The following is a 19,361-nucleotide window of genomic DNA, read 5'->3' on the forward strand; positions in this document are numbered from 1 at the left end:
TTTGTATGTTGGCTGAAGTTACTACATAACTTTGAATAAATCCCTTTCACAGTATGAGAAAGAAAACACAGTTGTTTCCTCCCTCTATCCTGCTTTAAAGAATTAATGACCCAACTGACCGACTTACTGATGTTCTCCCTCTTTGTCTCTGTTCAGCATGATTTTGTGCGTCGGGAACGTTCGCCGCGCATCCTCATCGACCTCATCCAGAGGACCAAGGACGCGGTGCGCGAGCTGGACAACCTGCAGTACCGCAAGATGAAGAAGATCCTCTACCAGGAGAAACACAACGGGCTCATGGGAGAGAGCCAGGAGGAGGAGGAGGTGGGAGGAAGAGGGGGACGATGGGGAGGGTGGGGATAAGAAATAATACAGAGATTGTCAGGAGAAGCAGTCGAAGGAGGGAAGTGGAGAACGAGGGGTTAAAAACATGAAACCAGTTGAGCTCCATTTAAATTCTGATCACAATCCTGCAACTTTCACCTGAAAGAGAAGTCTGTCATTTATTTCCAGTCTGTCCAGAGTAAGTGTGTGTTTGTGTGTGCAAGATCACAATCCCAGGGATCAGCAGCACACACGGACAAACACAGTAATAGAGCCAACTGAGACAATAGTGCAGTTAATAAAACAGAGATGAATAATAATTAGATTAGTAATCAGTGTATGGCTGCAACTAACAGTCATTTTTATGATTTATTTGATTATTTTTATGAATTATTAGATTAGTTGTTTGCTCTGTAAAACATCCTTTGGGTTCTCCTCACAGTTTCTGCCCAACAGTCCCAAACCATCATGGGTTTTAGTGATGATAAACAGAATCCGGAACGTTTGAGAAGCAGAACATTTTTGCTTGGAAAAAAAAATAACAGAAAAGACTGAATTGATCAGTTTTCTGTCAATCGATCGATCTGCTTCTAGTTCAGCATTTGTATTACACTGCAGTGGGGGAGTTTTATGGATTCAATAGAGTCAATAGTGCAGGATTATCTGCGATCAACAGAGGATATCTGAACTCACGGGGGACAAAGGCAGAGGACAGGTGTCTTTTATCAGATGTGACGTTATAGAAGCCACATTTCTCCTGCAGCTGCCGCCACAGCCTGACATTGAGATGAAATGCCCGTCAGTTGACCTGGCCTGAGGCGGCATGGACAGACATGGACAAGCCAGCAACCACAGTCGTGTCATCCTACACCACATGACGCTATTCAGAGCAGCCACCAGACCTCACTGCAATAAGACATCCCCCATCGAAGGCTCCATTGAGAAAAAGAAACCTGCAGTCCCAAAGCCTTGTGGTGTTAGGGAAAGTATCTACTATCTACAAGTCTGTCACTGAATTGTCTGCTGCACCTAAAAAGCTGTGCAGTGAGATTCAGTTTATCTATCATGAGCACACGCTCATGAAGAACCTGAAGATGCCTCAGCCGGACAACGTCCGATAACATTAGCACTGACACGAGTGAATGATACAAAAACATGAACTTCAGAATTTAATAAAAACAAGTCCGAGAGGCCTGCGTATATTAGGGTGGGGAAAAACCAACGTGAGTCCGTATGGAACCATGTGTTCATGAACATGTGTGGACCGTTCTCTTGCAGGACAGTGAGGCGGCCAGCTGCAAGATGAACAGCCTGGGCAGCAACCACTCCATCCCCAGCACCTCGGTCAGCACCGGCAGCCAGAGCAGCAGCGTGAACAGCATGCAGGAGGTGCTGGACGACAGCTGCTCCGACATGACCATGATGCACCCGCCGGACTACAGCAGCACCCTGGAGTCCTCCCCGCACACCAAGAAGGTAACGGTCATGGGGGTTTGAAGGCGAGGCGGTGATGGATTGAGAGTCCTAACTGAACCAGTGTGAGATGCTCTGATGAGATGGTTATTTTGATTGAAAGGCCTGAGGTAGCTGGCATTTCAGGTGCATTACTGCCAACCCCCCATGCTGGAGTGAGGGCCAGAGCTCAAAAAGAAAACCCAGCTAAATTCTCTTCATCAACCCATTTTTTTTTTCTCCAAATACTCAAACAAAGATCCATATTTTTCCCTCCTCAACAAACTTAAATTGCAGGAAGTGACATTTGGTTGGTGGGAGCGGGAGGCGTGTCCCCCACCTTGGTATGACATCCAGACAAAGTTTACAATCACATCTTTACTGCAGCATACTTTCATATCAGTCCAAAAAAAAAAAACACTTAGCCATGAAAAACGGCAAAGTATAAATATGAATTTAGTCATCAAAATCAGGACTTTGGCTTATCACTTTGATTTATCACCTAATTCCACAGATTACCATTCAGGTTTTTAACATGTGCTCCTAATATAGAGACAGACAAATAATCACCTTAAAATCTATTTGAAATGGCGAAGTAGTAGTGGCCACTTTTCCAAAAAAAAAAAGCCTTGTACCTTATCGTTTGTAAGAATCACATTCCTCAGTGAGTACATATATAAAAGATGTATAATCTACAAATGCCACATTACCGGTCCGGTCGCTTCCATTACAAGGTGATGATTGCTCTCCAGAAATGCAAAGGTAACACATTGGAAAAAACATCCTCCGGGTTTCTCTTGCCGTTGTGTAATGTGTAATCCCCCCCCCCCCCCGAAACCATGGAAACCATCGACACAGTCCTCACTGTTTGGCAGATTGCTTCAAGTTCATCACCGCCACTGTTTACACTCCCGAGAACAAAGGCTGTGTACAAATGTCGTCAAGCAGCGCGCACACTCCCTCACTCCCCACTGACAACTCCGTCGTGCATACAAACACACACACACACACACTCACTCGCGCAGTACACACAGGTCAACACAACGCCTAGCGTTCTCATTGAATATCACATGACTGAACAGTTCTGTGAAGAGTGGGCTGTCGCCACTTTGTCATTCCCCTTTCTTCATCTGCTCTTTGTGTTTTGACAGTGTGTGAATAGGGACGTCGCCACGTGCACAGGCACACAGTGTGTTTGTTTCAAGTTCAGGGGGCCGAACTGGGAACAAATGAAAGTGACATGTTGTTTTTTGAGATGCTGATGAAGATCCCGTCTCACATGAATCGGCTCTTTGGTACCCAGGTCCCTGAACAGAGTGTGTTGACATTTCATCAAGGTTACGCCTGACACAGTTTCAGCAAATGCTGAAGATTTCCTTTTGATATTTAGATGTGGTGCAATTAAAAATGAATGGGGGAATTGAGTTATTTAAGGACTTTTACTCCTGCCACAGTTTTGAGTTTGAGTTAAAGTCCAACAGTTCAACTCACCTTCATTTTTACACCAGAAGAAGAAAAGCTGTGTGACTCATATTTTGTGTGTGTCTCGTACAGGAGCATCAGTTCAACTGGGACGACGGGCTCCACAGGGACCACAGGCCAGAGCTGAGGCCGGCCTCCTCTGACAAGAGCAGCCAGTCCCAGAACTACAAGAACCAGGGCCGCTTCGCCACCATCAAGTCAGCCTCTCTGGTAGGTTTAACAAAATTATTATTTTTTGCCTTTAATGGGGCAGAAAGCGGTTTTTAATCAATTACATTTTTTGTAGAATTGAGCGAATATTTTCTCGCGGTCTGCTAGCTGCTGTTTCTGTGTGCGTGCCGCCATGGCTCTTTAAGTTGAAAAGAAAAAGAAATGGTGCAGACCCCACCGCATAACACTGTGTGTGTAGTGTGTCAACATCACTCCCCGACACCTTAATAGACGCGCTAGCGACAGCCGCTTCGACTCAGGGGTTTTGACTTTGTGGTTGGCACCTCGGTCGTCCATTCCAGAGGCTGCGGGTTTGAGTCCCGACCAGTGCAGCGAAAAAATCAACAACAACAAACAGGGAAACTTTCTCCGAAATCGCCCCTTTAGTGGTCATTTTTTTTCACCTTAAAAATTGTTGGTTTGAAAGTAAAAAATTGGATAAACTCCTTCTCGCAGAAGCCACCTTATTTCTCAGTGTTTTCTTTACACTGCAGCAGCATAAGAAGGAACAGAAGAGGCGTTTCTTTTTGTGTGTGAGTGTGTTTCTCTGTCACTGATAGTGAAGGACATGGAGTCTGAGTGTGATGTAATGTCTCCACGCTGGAGAACATGTGGTGTGGATTCACAGGTCCGTCTTTCCTGTGTAGACTCTCCTTCCCCTTCGCGTCTTAACTCAAATCTCTTTCTCCACCTGTTTGATATTTACTCTGTGTTTTCCCTTCTCCGTCCGTCTTCCTCTTATTTCCCCTTCGTGTCTGTCCATCTTTCGGCTCTTCACCTCTCTCTCCGACTCTTTGTTTCTCGGCTCATTCTCCGCCACTGTTCTCCATTTTTTTCCCTCCACTATCATTCCTTTCATTCACCTCTATCCATTTTGTTTTTCTCCTCTTATACGCTACGCTTCGCGTTACCCGCTCCCCTCCGTCCGCCCCCTCGCCCTTTCTCGCACTTGATACTACAGCATTCTTAGATCTGACTCAATATTAGTTGAAGGGGGTGGGATTTTCTCCCTCTCCTTTCTCTCTGTCTGTTGTCATGGAAACCGGCCCTAGTAACTTGTAAGTAGTTGTAATGGTGTGTGTGTGTGTGTGTGTGTGTGTGTGTGTGTGTGTGTGTGTGTGTGTGTGTGTGTGTGTGTGTGTGTGTGTGTGTGTGTGTGTGTGTGTGTGTGTGTGTGTGTGTGTGTGTGTGTGTGTGTGTGTGTGTGTGGGCGCGCGCGTGCGTGCGTGCTTACCCATCCATGACCTAGTGGTTTTAATTGTGAGTCCTGTCTGCTGTCACGTCTTAAACCAGACAACAACATTATCAAGAAAATTGTGTGTGTGCGTGGTTTTGACTAGTTCGTGAACGACTGTGTGTTATTCACACGTGATTAATGTGGAGATTACTTGTGTTTTTGTTAATCTCACATTTTCAGCGTTTAATCACACTGCACATTCATTAAACGCTAACAAAGTCTATGGGTTGAAAATAGACATGTACAAACTAAAGCTCTCGACTCAGTATAGTGAGTAAACAGGAATCCACCCTGAAACATCTCTTTAGCGACGTACCTTCTTGTTTCCTAACTGGTGTTGAACTTTTCCTTCTGTGGGCACCGAGCCAATAAAAGGACACCATGAGGTCATTCCTCTGTCAAGAGTTTGTTTCATTGTCCCACCGGGGGAAACATAATCTCAGTTGTACCCTCAGAAGCCTCTACTCCATCCGGCTTGTGACTCTTTAAAAACAAAGCAACGTTTCACATTTTGAAACTGCTTTGTTTCATTGTAAATTGCTGTGGATTAAAGTCAAACTAAAGCAGCCGAGGCGACGCACACTGCGTCGGCAGCACTGTGGAGCCGAGGCCGACTGGTGTAAACCACAGTGTGTCTGTCGTGTACTCAGCGCTGGTCCTGCCCGCCGGCGCTGAAAGAGATGACATCATGTTTTTCTGCCGAGCGCAGACGTCCTCGACTCGCTGAGACTGGAATCAGCAGGTAGACAAAGGGAGAGTGAGAGAGACGAGTGGGGGGTCCAGATGGTGAGGGGTGGTTGATCGCCAGAGAAGGAAGAGAGAGATAGAGAGAGATGAAGATGGAGAACAGGAAAAGAGAATGAAAACATACTGTCAGTAATAAAATGCGTCCTCAGAAAACACAAGTATGCAAATTCCAGATTTGAGAAATTGGCTCGTAAGATAAAAGAGGAAATAATGGTGATGGAGGGAGATTCAAAGACGTTAAAGGGTGAATGAAATGAAAAACATGGAGGTAGAGACGTGGTGGAGGACACGGACTGCAGATATCAGGCCGACGAGATGGACAGATAGGGAGAAGGACGGATAAACAAACGGAGGTGAGACAAAGGAGCAGTGCAGATTGAGATGTGGACTGACAGAAAGGACGAGGGTTTTGAGAAGCGGAGAGTCCGATGTGATGTAATGTTGAAAAACAGAGGAGGAATGAGAGAAACTGAAGAGAAGGAAGGAATCAAAAAAATGAGGGCTAGAAAAGTGGAAACTAAAAAAGAGAGAAGGGTGAGAAATAATCGAGGCAGATGTAAGTGAAGGACGAGGAGGGAGGGAGGGAAAAAGGGAGAAGGAGAATCAATGTGCGAGACACAGGAAGAGAGTGAGAGGGAGGGCAGGGGTTACTATAGGTCGGATGAAGTAACTGATGGAAGCTTAAAAGGCGACGTGAGACGTCGTCGGAAAAAAAAATACTTCCCCCTCATCCGCCGCTTGACTCGTCAGCTGCTCTCAGTTTGTAACCAAGTATGATACGCTGCAAAAACACGCTCCGTCCCCATCGCTCAACAGTTAAAGTTCATAACTATATACTAATATCTGCTGTATAGTTATATAGCAGAAATGGATTAAAAGACTATATATATATATATATATATATTTATATATATATGTTAGAGGTTGTGGTTAAACCAGATGCAAGTCTTCTTTTTTCTGCATTTGCATCCGAGGCCCCGAGCCGATATACGAGAATACTGAGCCCCACACATTTGTCCATCGACAGGAAAACAGGGCGATAAACGAGGGTCTGTGGAGGCTCTTGGCTTCGCCTCTCTGGCCAGATGACTCCACCACATGTTGCTATACATCTGAAAGCAACATTCACAGCGCAGCCGTTTCTCTTCTGTCTCCGTCTTCACGACGAGCCAGACACTTTTCCTTCTGTGTAATAAGGAATAACGTTAATGTTGCAAGTCAAAGGAATTCAGTTTCCTACAGAGCCGCTTGCACTTTCAGAAAGTTGACACTTATTCTTCGCAGCACTGAATCCTGCCGGGGTCAAAAAAGCTCGACCTGCTCTGTTAAATGGTCTTTACTCAAATCGTGGGCAAAATTATTAGACAAAAACAAAGTCTCTATTAATTCCCTCTGGAGCCTGACCGATATTGATTTTTGGGGGCCGATATCGATATTAGGGAGTACAACATTTCCGATACGATACATCAGCCGATATATAGATATAAATATATATATCTGTGAATGATTCCTAAGATGTTGTTATCTAACCTTTATGACAAAGAAATTTAACTGAGGCTTGATATTTTAGTTTAACCATAAACTTTTATCATAAATGACTATAAAAAAAGAAAAAGAAAAAAAACCCCAGATGTATAGAACTTGAATAAAGAAAATCAACAATTTATTTTACATAAAATGTGGGCAATTTTTTTCCTACATTGTTTATTCTGTACAATAAAAGAGTTTTGATATCGATCCGGGTTCGTTGACACTTTCTGTGTGAGCTCTCTCCCTACTTAGTTCCTACACAAATCAGTCCCAACCAGCAGCACCAGCATTTCTCCTACTCAGCAAATAATGTCCCTTCAGTGCAACACTGAGATTATTAAGACAAACTGCAAAATAAGCGAAATGGCCGAGTTCAGCTGCTTAATTCCCACTGATCTCAGTGGAACCTTCACCTTTCGCCCGCATGCCGCCGCCCTCCGCTCTCCTCTCCAGAGCCCGAGCCTGGTGTGAAAGAGGCCATAACACATCACATGACGTGACTTGGCCCCTTTGTGGCACAGCAGGCGGGGGAGCGGCGGCCGAGCGAGTGACCGGGATTGAGAGACGCTATTACAGTAGGGGTATTGATTCGGCGCAGATTAAGAAAGGAACGGAGCCTCGACCTCTCATCTGTTTTCCACGTGCACCTCCACCTCCAGATGCTCTTACTTTACTTCTGGTTATTTCCATTTGTATCTTTTTCTGCTCTCCCAGTCGACTCTCCATCTGCTGTTTCTCCCCTCATCTCTCTGCCTTCTCCTCTCTAACCCTCGCCCCCCACCCCTGACTTCTCTCACTCTTTCTCAATGAGGTATTCATGTGACCCACCTGCTGTACGCCGCTTAGCGTTAGCCCGACTAAAGAGCCGCTCTGTGTTCTTGTTGGCCTGCGGAGTAGGCCTGCCTCATTCGTAGTTCACACGCCTGCCTCGGCCGCTCCGTGCCCAGGGCGCGAACCAAGGAGAGCTGAAAGAGGTGGGGGGTTTTGGGGGGGGGGGGTGTCCTCGTCCAGTAAGGCGGTGGGGGGGTTGGGGGGGGGGGTCTCAGGGTGGCATCGGAGCTCAGACCGGGGGTTCTGTCGGGCATAGGATGCTGCACAAGGTTCCTGGATGCTGGTGCACTTGGCTAAAGTAGCCATCATGTTTGGCCGGAGGAGTTCAGGTGGGAGCTATGAGAAGATGCGGAGCGAGTACTACCTGGACGTGGAGAATCCTTTCTGTCCTCAGGTTGGTGTCAGATGTAGGTTTTTGTTTTTAAAAAAAGAAAAAAAAGAACAAAAAACATTGGGTGACATTTCTGTTTAGACATTTAGTCTGGTCGTCTTAGATTGAATATTATTATGGAGCTGGGTTTTTTTTTTTTTTTTCTTTGGCTTAAACACGTTTCAGATGCTTTTTGTTTGCCTGATCTCTGCGGTGACTTTGTTTGTGCGACGCGTCAAATGAAAGAGCTTTTTGTTGGGAGTCCAGCGGCGACCTCAGCTGAAGGGAATTCACTGGAGTAAACATTTTTGAGGGTCTTAATTTAGTTGAAATCTCTTGTTGACAACTTTTCAAGTTACCGACTGATTGCGGCAACCGACGTGTACGACTTCACAGCGTTGGGTGAATTCCGTTTGCAGCTCCTCTTTGAAAAAGGCAACCTGGATAAATCATGTCTGCAGATTGATAAAGGACAGGCGACAGGTGGAGCGTTGCTGTTTGGATGCACCCCCGGCATTTTAAAACCCATCTCATCTCTTGTTCTTTGTTAACGCAGACAGTTTGGGTTTGACTGTTTTTTCGGTCTCATCAAAAATCAGAAACCACAGAGCATCCCGATCTCCTAACGTCTCTTCCTCCCCCCCTTCCCACAGGTGACCAAGCAGATCCACGAACATGAGCAGGACAGCGAGCTGCGGGAGCAGATGTCGGGCTACAAGCGGATGCGGCGGCAGCACCAGAAGCAGCTGATCGCGCTGGAGAACAAGCTGAAGGCCGAGATGGACGAGCACCGGCTCAAGCTGCAGAAGGAGGTGGAGACGCAGGCCAACAACGCCTACATCGAGCTGGAGAAGCTGGCGAAGCGCCACACGGTGCTGGGCGAGAAGGAGGTGGGATTTGTATAGGACATGAGTGGAGAGCAGGAGTGGATGCTGAAGTACAGTAACCCCCTTAAGTTATTTCACAGATGATCACACCGACCGATGTGTACCATGCACCCAGTTGGCCAGGGGATAAGGTTTGCTTTGGAAAAACAAGGGAGGAAGTGATGTTGAAGTGATTATGATTCTGTAGTTTTTTGAAGGTAGGTGTGTTGAAAGTATCACGAACCTCCAACCTCGGTATTGCATTGAAAAAAATACATACGGAAAGTTTTAGTTGAGACTTTCTACTGTACACTGCTGCCGCACGATGATACATATGATGAAACACAAGGGCAGGAAGTAGGTCACAGAAAAACAACCTGCATATCTCTGGTGATTAACACGCAGCCTCCGTCGCAGCCAGGGAGATAGATTATCTGCTGGTATAGAGCAGCAACATAAATATCACGTGTAATGGGCGTTAAACCAACTGTTTACTAGATATCGGCTCACACACCAATGACACTAAGGCTGCAACTCACGATTATTTTCATAATCAATTAATCTGTCGATTATTTTCTCCATTAATCGATTAGTTGTTTGGTCCAAAGAAAAAGTCATAAAATGGTGAAAAATGTTAATGGTGTTTCCCAAAACCCCAAGATGATGTTGTGTTTCCTCCACACTCCAAAGATATTTAGTTTAATGTCACAGAGGAGCAAAGAAACCAGGAAATATTCACATTTAAGAAGCTGAAATCAGAGAAATTTTACTTTTTCTTTCATAAAAACTACTTGATGCGATTAGTCGATTATCAAAATAGTTGGCGATTTAATTTAGTGATCGATAACTAATCGATTAACTGTTGCAGCTCGAAATGACACCTCCTCCGGTGGCTTCAGCAAGTTAATCGTCCAGTTTTCGATATTTCAAACCACTTTTTATTGAATGTCTATAAAGTGAGATTTGACTTGAACCAACCAATCAGGCCAAAGCCCCCGAAATTAAGCAGGACGAACGTGAAATTAGCCAACAATGAGATTAAAGGCTGGAACTAATTACTATTTTCATTATGAATCTATTTCCAGATTATTTTTCTGTTTAGAATTTCTGAGACCTCAAATGCTTTGTCTGACCTGCAGCCAATCGTATCATTGGAGCAGCCGGGACGAGGTTTGGTATTTTTTGCTGGACAAACGTGACTGAAATGATGAATTGATTACGTTATGTAACTGCAGATCATAGGCGGTGACATGTACATAGTTTTATGGTGATTTGTTCACAGTCCAGTTGCCGAGCGTGTTTTCAGTTAAGAGCTCCGAGCTAACGTGTCCTCCGCCCCCTGGTTTTACCTCTCATTTCTTGTTTCCAGATGAAGACGGCGTTGGCGGATGAGAAGAAGTTCCAGCAGCAGATCGTGGCCCAGCAGAAGAAGGAGCTGACCACGTTTCTGGATAATCAAAAGAAGCAATACAAACTCTGCAAGGAGAAGATAAAGGAGGTGAAGCGCCGCTTGTTGATTTCCTTCTTCCTTCCCCCGGCGAACTCCCTTTGTGTGCCTCTCTCGTGTATGTGACAGGCGCGCGGGCCTCGTCCGCCGCTCGCTGTTGAATCAGCAACTCCTCCACACAGACGTGCACATTCAGTACCTCCAAAGTTGTGTTGAGTCACTCGGCCTACTCACTATGTTCCTACACGTGTATAAACACACACACACACACACACAAACTGCCACAAATCCATATACGCACGGCGTCGCATTGATGTGCCTCCACACAGGGCCTCGGAACCGGGTCCAGATGATGGTCCTGTGGGCCGGGAGTGTGATGCACTGTGTTTTTTCAGCTACCAGATAAGTGACCAAAATTAGGTCAGCCGCAGTTAAAAAAGAAAGCGTCTCTGGCAGGGAGAGATACTCCACCACCAACTGAGGGGCTACAGCGGAATTAGACGCCACAGAGGAGCGGGGATCAGGCTCATGTGTTGAGTGTATTAGCGCGAGTTGTAGATTACCTTAAAGCCCATGAAAGAGACAGAGAACTCGTACTGAGGAGGGATAGATTTGCCTGAAACTATTTTATTGCTTTCAACTGTATGAAAGTCAGTGACGGAGGGAGTCAGTCGGAGTTTGCAATAAGCTCCGCAAACACTTTTTCTCAAATCTCAAATTAGTTCCTCAGAAAAATGCCCATGATGGATATTCACATATATAAACCACCCACTCAAACTGTCCAGATACATCTACAGATCTCGGCCGCGGACTCGTACGAATTCGGACGATCCACTGTCCTGCGCCTCTTAATTTCTTTTTTTCTTTTTTTAAAATTCTCACTGCCGTCCTTAGGAGATGAACGAGGACCACAGCACACCGAAGAAGGAGAAGCAGGAGCGTCTGTCCAAGCACAAGGAGAACATGCAGCACTCCCAGGCCGAGGAGGAGGCCCACCTCCTGGGCCAGCAGCGGGTCTTCTACGACCGGAACTGCCGCTCCTTCAAGCGCAAGGTCATGATCAAGAGGCACGACTCGGAGCAGGAGCAGATCCGAGAGGTGCGGACGTGTTCTTGAAAAGTGTCAAGTGTCATTCAAAGGTCGACGAACCGTATAAATCCAGTGTGAGCGTTTTTGAGTTCAAAGTAAAATTACTCTTTGTGACGTAGGCGTGACCAGGCCCATCATAATCGGAAAAAAACAATTATTTTTATTATTAATCCTCCATAATCGACACCCATTGTTCTTGTCATCTAATCAATGAGCTGTTTCCTATTAACGGTAAGAAGATTATTTCAGAGTAAAGCAAGGCAGCAATGTTGTAATCTGAAAAGCTGTTGTGTAAACGTGGACGGAGTCTCACAAGGTCCACAATGTGTTTCTGTGGGAAAATACACAAAATGCTGAGTCACGTTTTAGAAGACAGTGTCTTAATGTTTCCGAGTTTAAAGTGAAAATTAATGGAGATTCAACATGTGATGTTTATTGAGTTTGTTGATCATGGCAGCCGATGTTCTAAGACTGCAACGAACAAAGAGGAATATTAAAATATGAATCGGCGGGACCTAAATGGATGACTTGTCCCTCCCCCCTCCCAGGAGCTGAACAAGAAGAAGACGCAGAAGGAGATGGAGCACGCCATGCTGATCCGCCACGACGAGTCCACGCAGGAGCTGGAGCAGCGGCAGCTGAAGACGCTGCAGAAGCTGCGGATGGACCTGATCCGCCTGCAGCACCAGACGGAGCTGGAGAACCAGATCGAGTACAACAACCGGCGCGAGCGCGAGCTCCACCGCAAGCACGTGCTGGAGTTGCGGCAGCAGCCCAAGAACCTCAAGGTGAGTACGACGCAGAGACGATGGCTTTTTCATGTCCGGAGATTTTATAGGACAATGGACTCTTGACCCTTTTTGTGTTTTCTCGTCCGTGTCGCCCCCCCAGGCTCTGGAGCTGCAGATCAAGAAGCAGTTCCAGGACACGTGCAAGGTGCAGACCAAGCAGTACAAGGCCCTGCGCCACCACCAGATGGAAGTCACGCCCAAGGCCGATCACAAGGCGGTGCTCAAGGCCCTGAAGGACGAGCAGACGCGCAAGCTGGCCATCCTGGCCGAGCAGTACGAGCAAAGCATCAACGAGATGATGGCCTCGCAGGCGGTGAGTACACAGAGAGAGGCTGACGTCAGCGTTTTCAGATTTTTGGATCTAGTATTTTCTGTCCACCTGTTGCTTATTTCTCCTCACTTGTCCATATCTTGTTCTTTTCCTCTTCCTCGCCCCTTTCATGTTCTTCCATCCCTCTGCCCTCTCCTCTTCCTTTTCTATTATTTCTATCTTTCTCCTCTCCTCTCCTTCTCTTTGCACCTCCCTCTCTCCCCCCGTCGCGGTCCACGGTCGGCCCGTGTCAGCTGCGTCTGGACGAGGCCCAGGAAGCCGAGTGCCAGGCCCTGAGGCAGCAGCTGCACCAGGAGATGGAGCTGCTCAATGCCTACCAGAGCAAGATCAAGATGCAGACGGAGGCGCAGCACGAGCGCGAGCAGCAGAAGCTGGATCAGAAGGTGTCGCTGCGCCGGGCTCACCTGGAACAAAAGGTGCGGTGGACGGACGAGCTCTGGTCAGTTTGAAGGAGCCGAGGTCGATACAGATCAATACAGACGGCATAGGTGCAACACAGGAGGAAGTGTTTTTGTAACTGTCGATGAGAGAAGGAATGAAATCATCCAAATTAGTCAAAATTCTAAAAGCCTTTGGATAGATATCTATTGTTTTAAAAACAATGTATTTTCTGGACAAAACCTGGTGTGTCACCAATTCAAATTTCAACAAGTTTGCAAGATGTAAAGATATAAAATCACAAATTTGTGAGGCATTGATAACTTAAATCTTCTTAAACTTCCCTGAAAAAAAAAGTACTTTTACATGAGATAATTTATTTTTTATCTCTTTGACTTATCGTATTGATTATTAAATCTGCAGCCGCGTCGCGAGGGGTCAACTAACTTTCATACTTTTCCTTGTCCTCACATACATGTCACACACACTAAACGATAGAGACCGACTACAACCTTCCGAGCTCACCGGCGATATGTGATCAGATCGGAGCAAAGTGACCGACGTCATCGTCGCCACAGTCTAGTAGACGGCGCTCCGACAACAAAGACACATTTGAAATGCCGCCCTGATCCAGTTCTGCCGGGTCCAGTCAGTGTGTGTCTGTGCAGTGCCACGTCGCCACCTCCTGGCTGCGTCGGGACACTGCACCCCTGGCATGATGTCATGGTTTTCGAAGCACTATTGTCCTCCGGTTCGGTTCATGGTCAGAGTCTGGAGTTTTCTGTGCATGCTCAGTAGTCGCTCAGATTGCCGTATTGCGGCCATGCAGCGCTTTTGTCTGCACCTGTGGATGTGTGTGTGTGTGTGTGTGTGTGTGTGTGTGTGTGTTCGGAAAATACAAAACGCAGCTAACAGCAAAAGCTGATTTATATAAGTCAACCCACTTACACATTTACAATATGATACAGTGCACATGAAGCCTCTACAGGATGTGGACGAGATGAAACACAGTGGAAGATTAAAGTGAAGGTGACATTTTACCTTTCTCTCGTTTCCTCCAGGACGCTGAAAGATGCACAGCAGGAAGCAGGAGCTTAATAATCCTGTTTTTATCAATCGAAATAATGATGAATATAAACTAAATCCTTAGAAATGATTTATCTGACAACGAGAAACTGGGGAGGGGAAAAAGTGAGCTCCCTCGAAAAGCCAGGTCACGTTCACACACGGTCTGCTGATACTATCGATGATGGCTGCATTCCATTTATTTATGATGTTTGGTTTTATTTTGTCTGAATGTTTTAATACGTCAACGGTGTCTGTTTTTTGTTTTTTTTTAGAATAAATTTGTTTTGTCTTGGGAAAGAAGAATATCGCAGTGTATTTTAGACTTTATATATTTACAGATGTTTTTTATCTGAGCACAAAATCATCTCAGGCCCCGTTCGTGTACCTTTGAAAAGAAACTCAAACAGAAGTTTTCAAACTTCAAAGAAAAACAAAAAACTACCAAATCCTTTGTGGCACTGGCAACGAAACCAAGACGAATAAAAGCTTAACTTGAAACTTTAGTTTACTCCCGGACATTGACCCCGCGTGTGTTCTGCCGCAGATTGAAGAGGAGCTGGTTTCCCTTCAGAAGGAGCGGACCGACCGGATCAAGCACCTGCTGGAGCGCCAGGAGCGGGAGATCGATGGCTTCGACATGGAGAGCATGCGACTGGGCTTCTGCAACCTGGGCGTCATGGACTTTCCCAAGGACGACTACAGATGAGGGGGGGGGGCCCGCCCGCCAGCCCGCGGTCGTCTCTCGTGGTCCCCAGACGTCCCCGTCTGCCTCAGAAGACCCTCGCCTCTCCGTTGACCAGAACCCGACCAGTGCAGGTGTTCACCGCTGCTGACGTCCTCGCGCAAAAACACACACACACATACACACACACACACACACGACGAATCCAGTTTCATCAGCTCCGGTGTGTTTTCCGGACCGGTTGGTGGCCGAGTCTAGTGCCCCCCCTACTCAAACCCACCTGATTCTCGCCCCCCTACACCCCACCTTGCCTCTCGTGGTGTCACAAGACGACAAAAAAAAAATGCTGGGTAACTTCCTGTAGTTGTCATGATTTTGTACGAATAATGATGATAACGTAGTCACAGTGTTTTTCTTGTTTCTTGTGCGGCGTGGAAGACGAGCGAAGGGAGGGAGAGAAAAACCGAGGGCGAGGACATCGCTCCACCACCATCCGATCTTTAGAGGCGATTCTTTTTTTGTCTTTTGGTCTCAAGCAGTGCAAAAAAAACATCATAATAATAATAATCTCTTGAAGCGATGAATCGAAAACAGACAGTCCTTCCGCGGTCGTTCTTTCTTCTGCACTGCTTCTTTAAACACTTTTTGCTATTTACTCATCATCAGGACAATTTTTTTACGACAAATTTGAATCATTTGATACTATGAGAGACAAATATCACGAAGTGTAGTCATAACAATAATAATATTGGTCCGTCTTGGGGTGATTTGATTTCTGAAGGGAGGGTGTGAATCATGGTACTCGTGGCGTGTATGTATCGTACTGATTTCTCTGCACTGGCAGCCAATGTGAATAATAATCATAATCATAATCATAGTACACGTGACACGTGAACTCCAGCGAGCACAAAGGGCTTCATCGTCAGGGGGGGTTGGACTTGTACTTTGTGTATAGAAGGATTTATGGAGAGCTTTTACTTATTTTCGTATTGTATTTTAAATGTCACTCGTGAAAAAAAGAATTTTTAAAAGGCGCTTTTTTCCTCCTCCCCCTCCTCAGATTGTCATCTATCAATGGGATTTTTTCGATTCTTTATTTTTTTTCTGGCTTTACACAACTTGTCAAGCTGTGTATGTTTTTCTTATGAACCAGACCAGTATGATGCTTTATTATTGCATGCACTTTAATTTTTTTTTCCTTCTTCCCAGGTTAAGAGAAAGCATGAATCTGTCAGAGCTTTTAATTATATTTGTAAATAAAGTGCTCATCACACAAATTAAAATGTTTTGTTGTGTATGTTTAATATTATGAAAGCTTCATATCATGTTCACTGGGTACAATGGCAAAAATATCAAACGATACATACAGTATGTGATTTGATGCTTGATATTTTACAGTTTAAACATTAACTTCATCATCATATTAGATTATTATTATTAAAAATGTTCTGGATCCAAATTGGTCAAATGAGTCTTGAGCTGCTGACACATCAGAAAAACACTTCAACGCAGCAGAACTGTCTTGAACAGATTTATTGCAGGTGAGTGTAGGTGACATCATTGAAAGTCATTGTCGTCGCAGCACAGGAAGGCAACAGCAGGAAAAGAGAAATAATATTCAGTGGCACACTCACAAAAAATAAGAGCTTTGTTACTGTTGGGGTTAACTCCCTAGTGCAGAGCGTTTTTTTCATGTCTCTTTATTTCCCAGCCAGCTGCTCGTACAGTTTGGGGACGTAGTCGTCCCACTCGGCCTGGTAGCAGGTTCCCGCCACCGGAGCTCCCAGCTTGTACTTCTGCCTGAAGCTCTGGAGCTTGAACTTGCCGCGGCCGTCTCCACAGCGGTTGGTGAGCACGAGCTCGGAGCAGGACAGGCTGCCCGGCTGCTCGTACACCAGCCACACATACCTGTGGAGACCTGGGGGGGGGGGGCAAAGACAGAGTTGTTGTTGTTTTTTCTTTAATCACAGGGGTGTGTCATTCTCCTTCCTCCGTTAGTGCTCGCTCTCACCTGTGCCTTTGGGAGGACCAGAGCCCACGTAGTCCGACATGACGCAGCCAGAGGACACGTCGTTCCCCTTCATGTTGACCACCAGAAAGTGGTGCCACTCCCTGGAGGGGGAAACAAACACACACACACAAAATCTCTAATCTGTAAGTGGAGAATGAAATGTGGCTCCGAGCCCCTCCCCAACAAGTTGCAGAATCAAAGCTCAAACACTTGACTGAAACTGATGTTTTAGGGACTGTTCTTGGTGGAGGTTGTGTCGTCAGGTTCGTCCCGCTCTTCTCACCTGAACTTGGGGTCTTTCCTGCTGGGGGCGTCGGGGTCGGTCAGGCCCAGGGTGTACAGCTTCCCGGGGTCACACCCGTCCCACTCGAGGCAGGTGGGTCGATCCTGCACCTGCGGGTCGACACATGGGACACAGGTGCGTCTGTTTGACGGATGGATGGATGGATGACTGGATGGATGGACGTATGACTGGATGGATGGATGACTGGATAGATGGACGTATGACTGGATGGACGTATGGATGGATGACTGGATAGATGGACATATGACTGTATGGATGACTGGATAGATGGACATATGACTGGATGGATGACGGGATAGATGGACATATGACTGGATGGACGTATGGATGGATGACTGGATAGATGGACATATGACTGGATGGACGGATGGATGGATGACTGGATAGATGGACGTATGACTGGATGGACGTATGGATGGATGACTGGATAGATGGACGTATGGATAGATGGACGTATGACTGGATGGACGTATGACTGGATGGACGTATGGATAGATGGACGTATGACTGGATGGACGTATGGCTGGATGACTGGATAGATGGACGTATGGATAGATGGACGTATGACTGGATGGACGTATGACTGGATGGGCGTATGGATGGATGACTGGATAGCCGAGTTCTGGCGGCCACGTCGCCCTTAAGGGGGCGCTGTTCCCCCGTCTACTACCTCTGCAGACATGCTGGACGCGTTATGTAACACGATTCTTCATTGTCAAAACAATTACAAGCAGACTTGGTTTCGCTTAATCACTGACGAAGCGGCGTCTGTTTAAAATGAAAATTCGTTTTAAACGCCGTGCTAGCAATGTAGCTTTGTAAGCTAACGTCCAGAAAACGACTTGCGAAGTCGTTAGCCGAGTTGTTAGCTTGACTCACCTGTGTCGGCGTGAGCACTTTGCCGAGCTCGTCGATCTCCACGGAGCCGTATTTCACGGTCAGGGGCTGCGCCGGCTTCTCCTCCACCTCCTGCAGGGCGAGAGAGTCGCTCCACTGGCTCAGATCCACCGGCATGTTTGACTCGACCGCAACACAAACACTGTCAAACTGGACTTCACGTAGTCCTCAGTTACGTCTATACACTAGGCTTTACGGTAACAGCCGCAGGAAGTGATTTCACAATAAAATGACAATGTATAGAAATGAAACGAAATGAATGAATATGTAATAAAAGATAATGAAATAACTGATCATCAATCTACTATCGAGCTGTAGTGAAACAGTAAGTTTCCCTTTAATGTGAATTCATAGCTCATAGCTCATTTTATTTATAACATCGTTAATTGTTAAATTCTACATTAGAATGTCCAGTGAGGTGTTTTCCAGTTAATATGAAGTGGAACTTGTCTGTGGAATCAAGACGTTTCCTCATGAAATCAATATGAAAGAAAAACAGCTCATTAATGACATTTAGTCTTACTTATTATTAAATATTCATCCGTTTTTTTCTGTATGTTACGTTGTTTTATTGTGAAATCAGTTTCTACCCACCATTACCGTAATGCCTAGTGTATACACGTCACTAAAAATAACGTGAGGGCTGCGTTCAGGTACCACCAAAACAAATCAACTGGAGGAGAATTTGCACTTTTAGCATACAAGTTAAACCATAGAAATTCAAAAATATTTTTTTTCTGTAGAATTAAACCGGTATGAAGTGAGCTACAATAGATAAAAAAAAATGTTAAAAAACATTTTAAAAAATGAGCTATTAGCATTGGCACTTCATTACCAAGTGTGTTGCCTGTGATGATGATGATATATTAGTAGTGACACATGTTGATATCCCGTCATAGTTAACCTCTTGTGTTTAGTGCACTGGAAAGTTTTATTTTTTCCCAACATTCTGACCTACATTCAAACGTCACCTTCAGCACTAGCTACATGTGGACGATAGAGGGCGCTGTTGCTTCACTGCCACAGGGATTGTGGTTTGCCAAAACTGCTGTCAATCAAATCAGCCGTGTTGAGTTCGTCCCTGCTCCTGCTCACATGCCTCATTAACAGACTTTCTTTTTGCAGACTTCCCATTTATGGTAATGGCCTTGGTGAGGAGCAAAATATTTAACCGACTTAAAAAATTAGGGATATTTTCAAACATAGGACATGTGTTTATGGGTTAGGGTGTTTGTGTGTAAATTCCAAGTCGGCAACTCGTATTCCATGGGTTTGTGGCCCAGCCAGACAACAACACAGAGAGGTTACAGTCGA

The 19,361-nt window shown here is 45.7% G+C and overlaps 2 protein-coding genes across 6 annotated transcripts in view; one reads left to right on the forward strand and one right to left on the reverse strand.

The window, feature by feature from the left end:
• Positions 1-16,118, forward strand: part of taok3a (TAO kinase 3a) — a 55,785-nt gene extending 39,667 nt beyond the window's left edge. For 4 of the 5 annotated variants that reach the window (XM_047329008.1, XM_047329009.1, XM_047329007.1 and 1 more), the window contains exons 12-21: positions 157-324; positions 1,603-1,800; positions 3,331-3,468; positions 8,837-9,073; positions 10,419-10,547; positions 11,391-11,594; positions 12,134-12,373; positions 12,477-12,689; positions 12,941-13,123; positions 14,698-16,118. In XM_047329008.1, the coding sequence (XP_047184964.1) occupies positions 157-324; positions 1,603-1,800; positions 3,331-3,468; positions 8,837-9,073; positions 10,419-10,547; positions 11,391-11,594; positions 12,134-12,373; positions 12,477-12,689; positions 12,941-13,123; positions 14,698-14,859 (1,872 nt within the window). In that variant the 3' untranslated portion in view covers positions 14,860-16,118. Of the gene's footprint in view, positions 1-156; positions 325-1,602; positions 1,801-3,330; positions 3,469-8,836; positions 9,074-10,418; positions 10,548-11,390; positions 11,595-12,133; positions 12,374-12,476; positions 12,690-12,940; positions 13,147-14,697 lie in introns of all 5 variants that reach the window. The other variant, XM_047329012.1, reaches the window with a different exon arrangement.
• Positions 16,119-16,353: 235 nt separating this feature from the next.
• pebp1 (phosphatidylethanolamine binding protein 1) lies at positions 16,354-18,245 on the reverse strand. Its single transcript, XM_035638703.2, has 4 exons — positions 18,030-18,245; positions 17,130-17,239; positions 16,847-16,947; positions 16,354-16,753 (listed from the first exon to the last, which is right to left on the reverse strand). Exons 1-4 carry the CDS (start codon positions 18,162-18,164, stop codon positions 16,536-16,538), a joined length of 564 nt encoding a protein of 187 aa, XP_035494596.1. The 5' UTR covers positions 18,165-18,245; the 3' UTR covers positions 16,354-16,535.
• Between the last annotated feature and the right edge of the window lie 1,116 nt (positions 18,246-19,361).

This window comes from Scophthalmus maximus, chromosome 19 (genome assembly GCF_022379125.1).
Source record: "Scophthalmus maximus strain ysfricsl-2021 chromosome 19, ASM2237912v1, whole genome shotgun sequence".
NCBI classification, from domain to species: domain Eukaryota; kingdom Metazoa; phylum Chordata; class Actinopteri; order Pleuronectiformes; family Scophthalmidae; genus Scophthalmus; species Scophthalmus maximus.

What these genes read in the sequence shown, in the direction of transcription:
- pebp1 (XM_035638703.2), bottom strand. Translation starts at nt 18,164, where the DNA reads ATGCCGGTGGATCTGAGCCAGTGGAGCGACTCTCTCGCCCTGCAGGAG. An exon ending in AAGTGCTCACGCCGACACAG is followed by an intron (nt 17,240 to 18,029) that starts GTGAGTCAAGCT and finishes GTCGACCCGCAG; the next exon opens with GTGCAGGATCGACCCACCTG. An exon ending in AGGAAAGACCCCAAGTTCAG is followed by an intron (nt 16,948 to 17,129) that starts GTGAGAAGAGCG and finishes TTCCCCCTCCAG; the next exon opens with GGAGTGGCACCACTTTCTGG.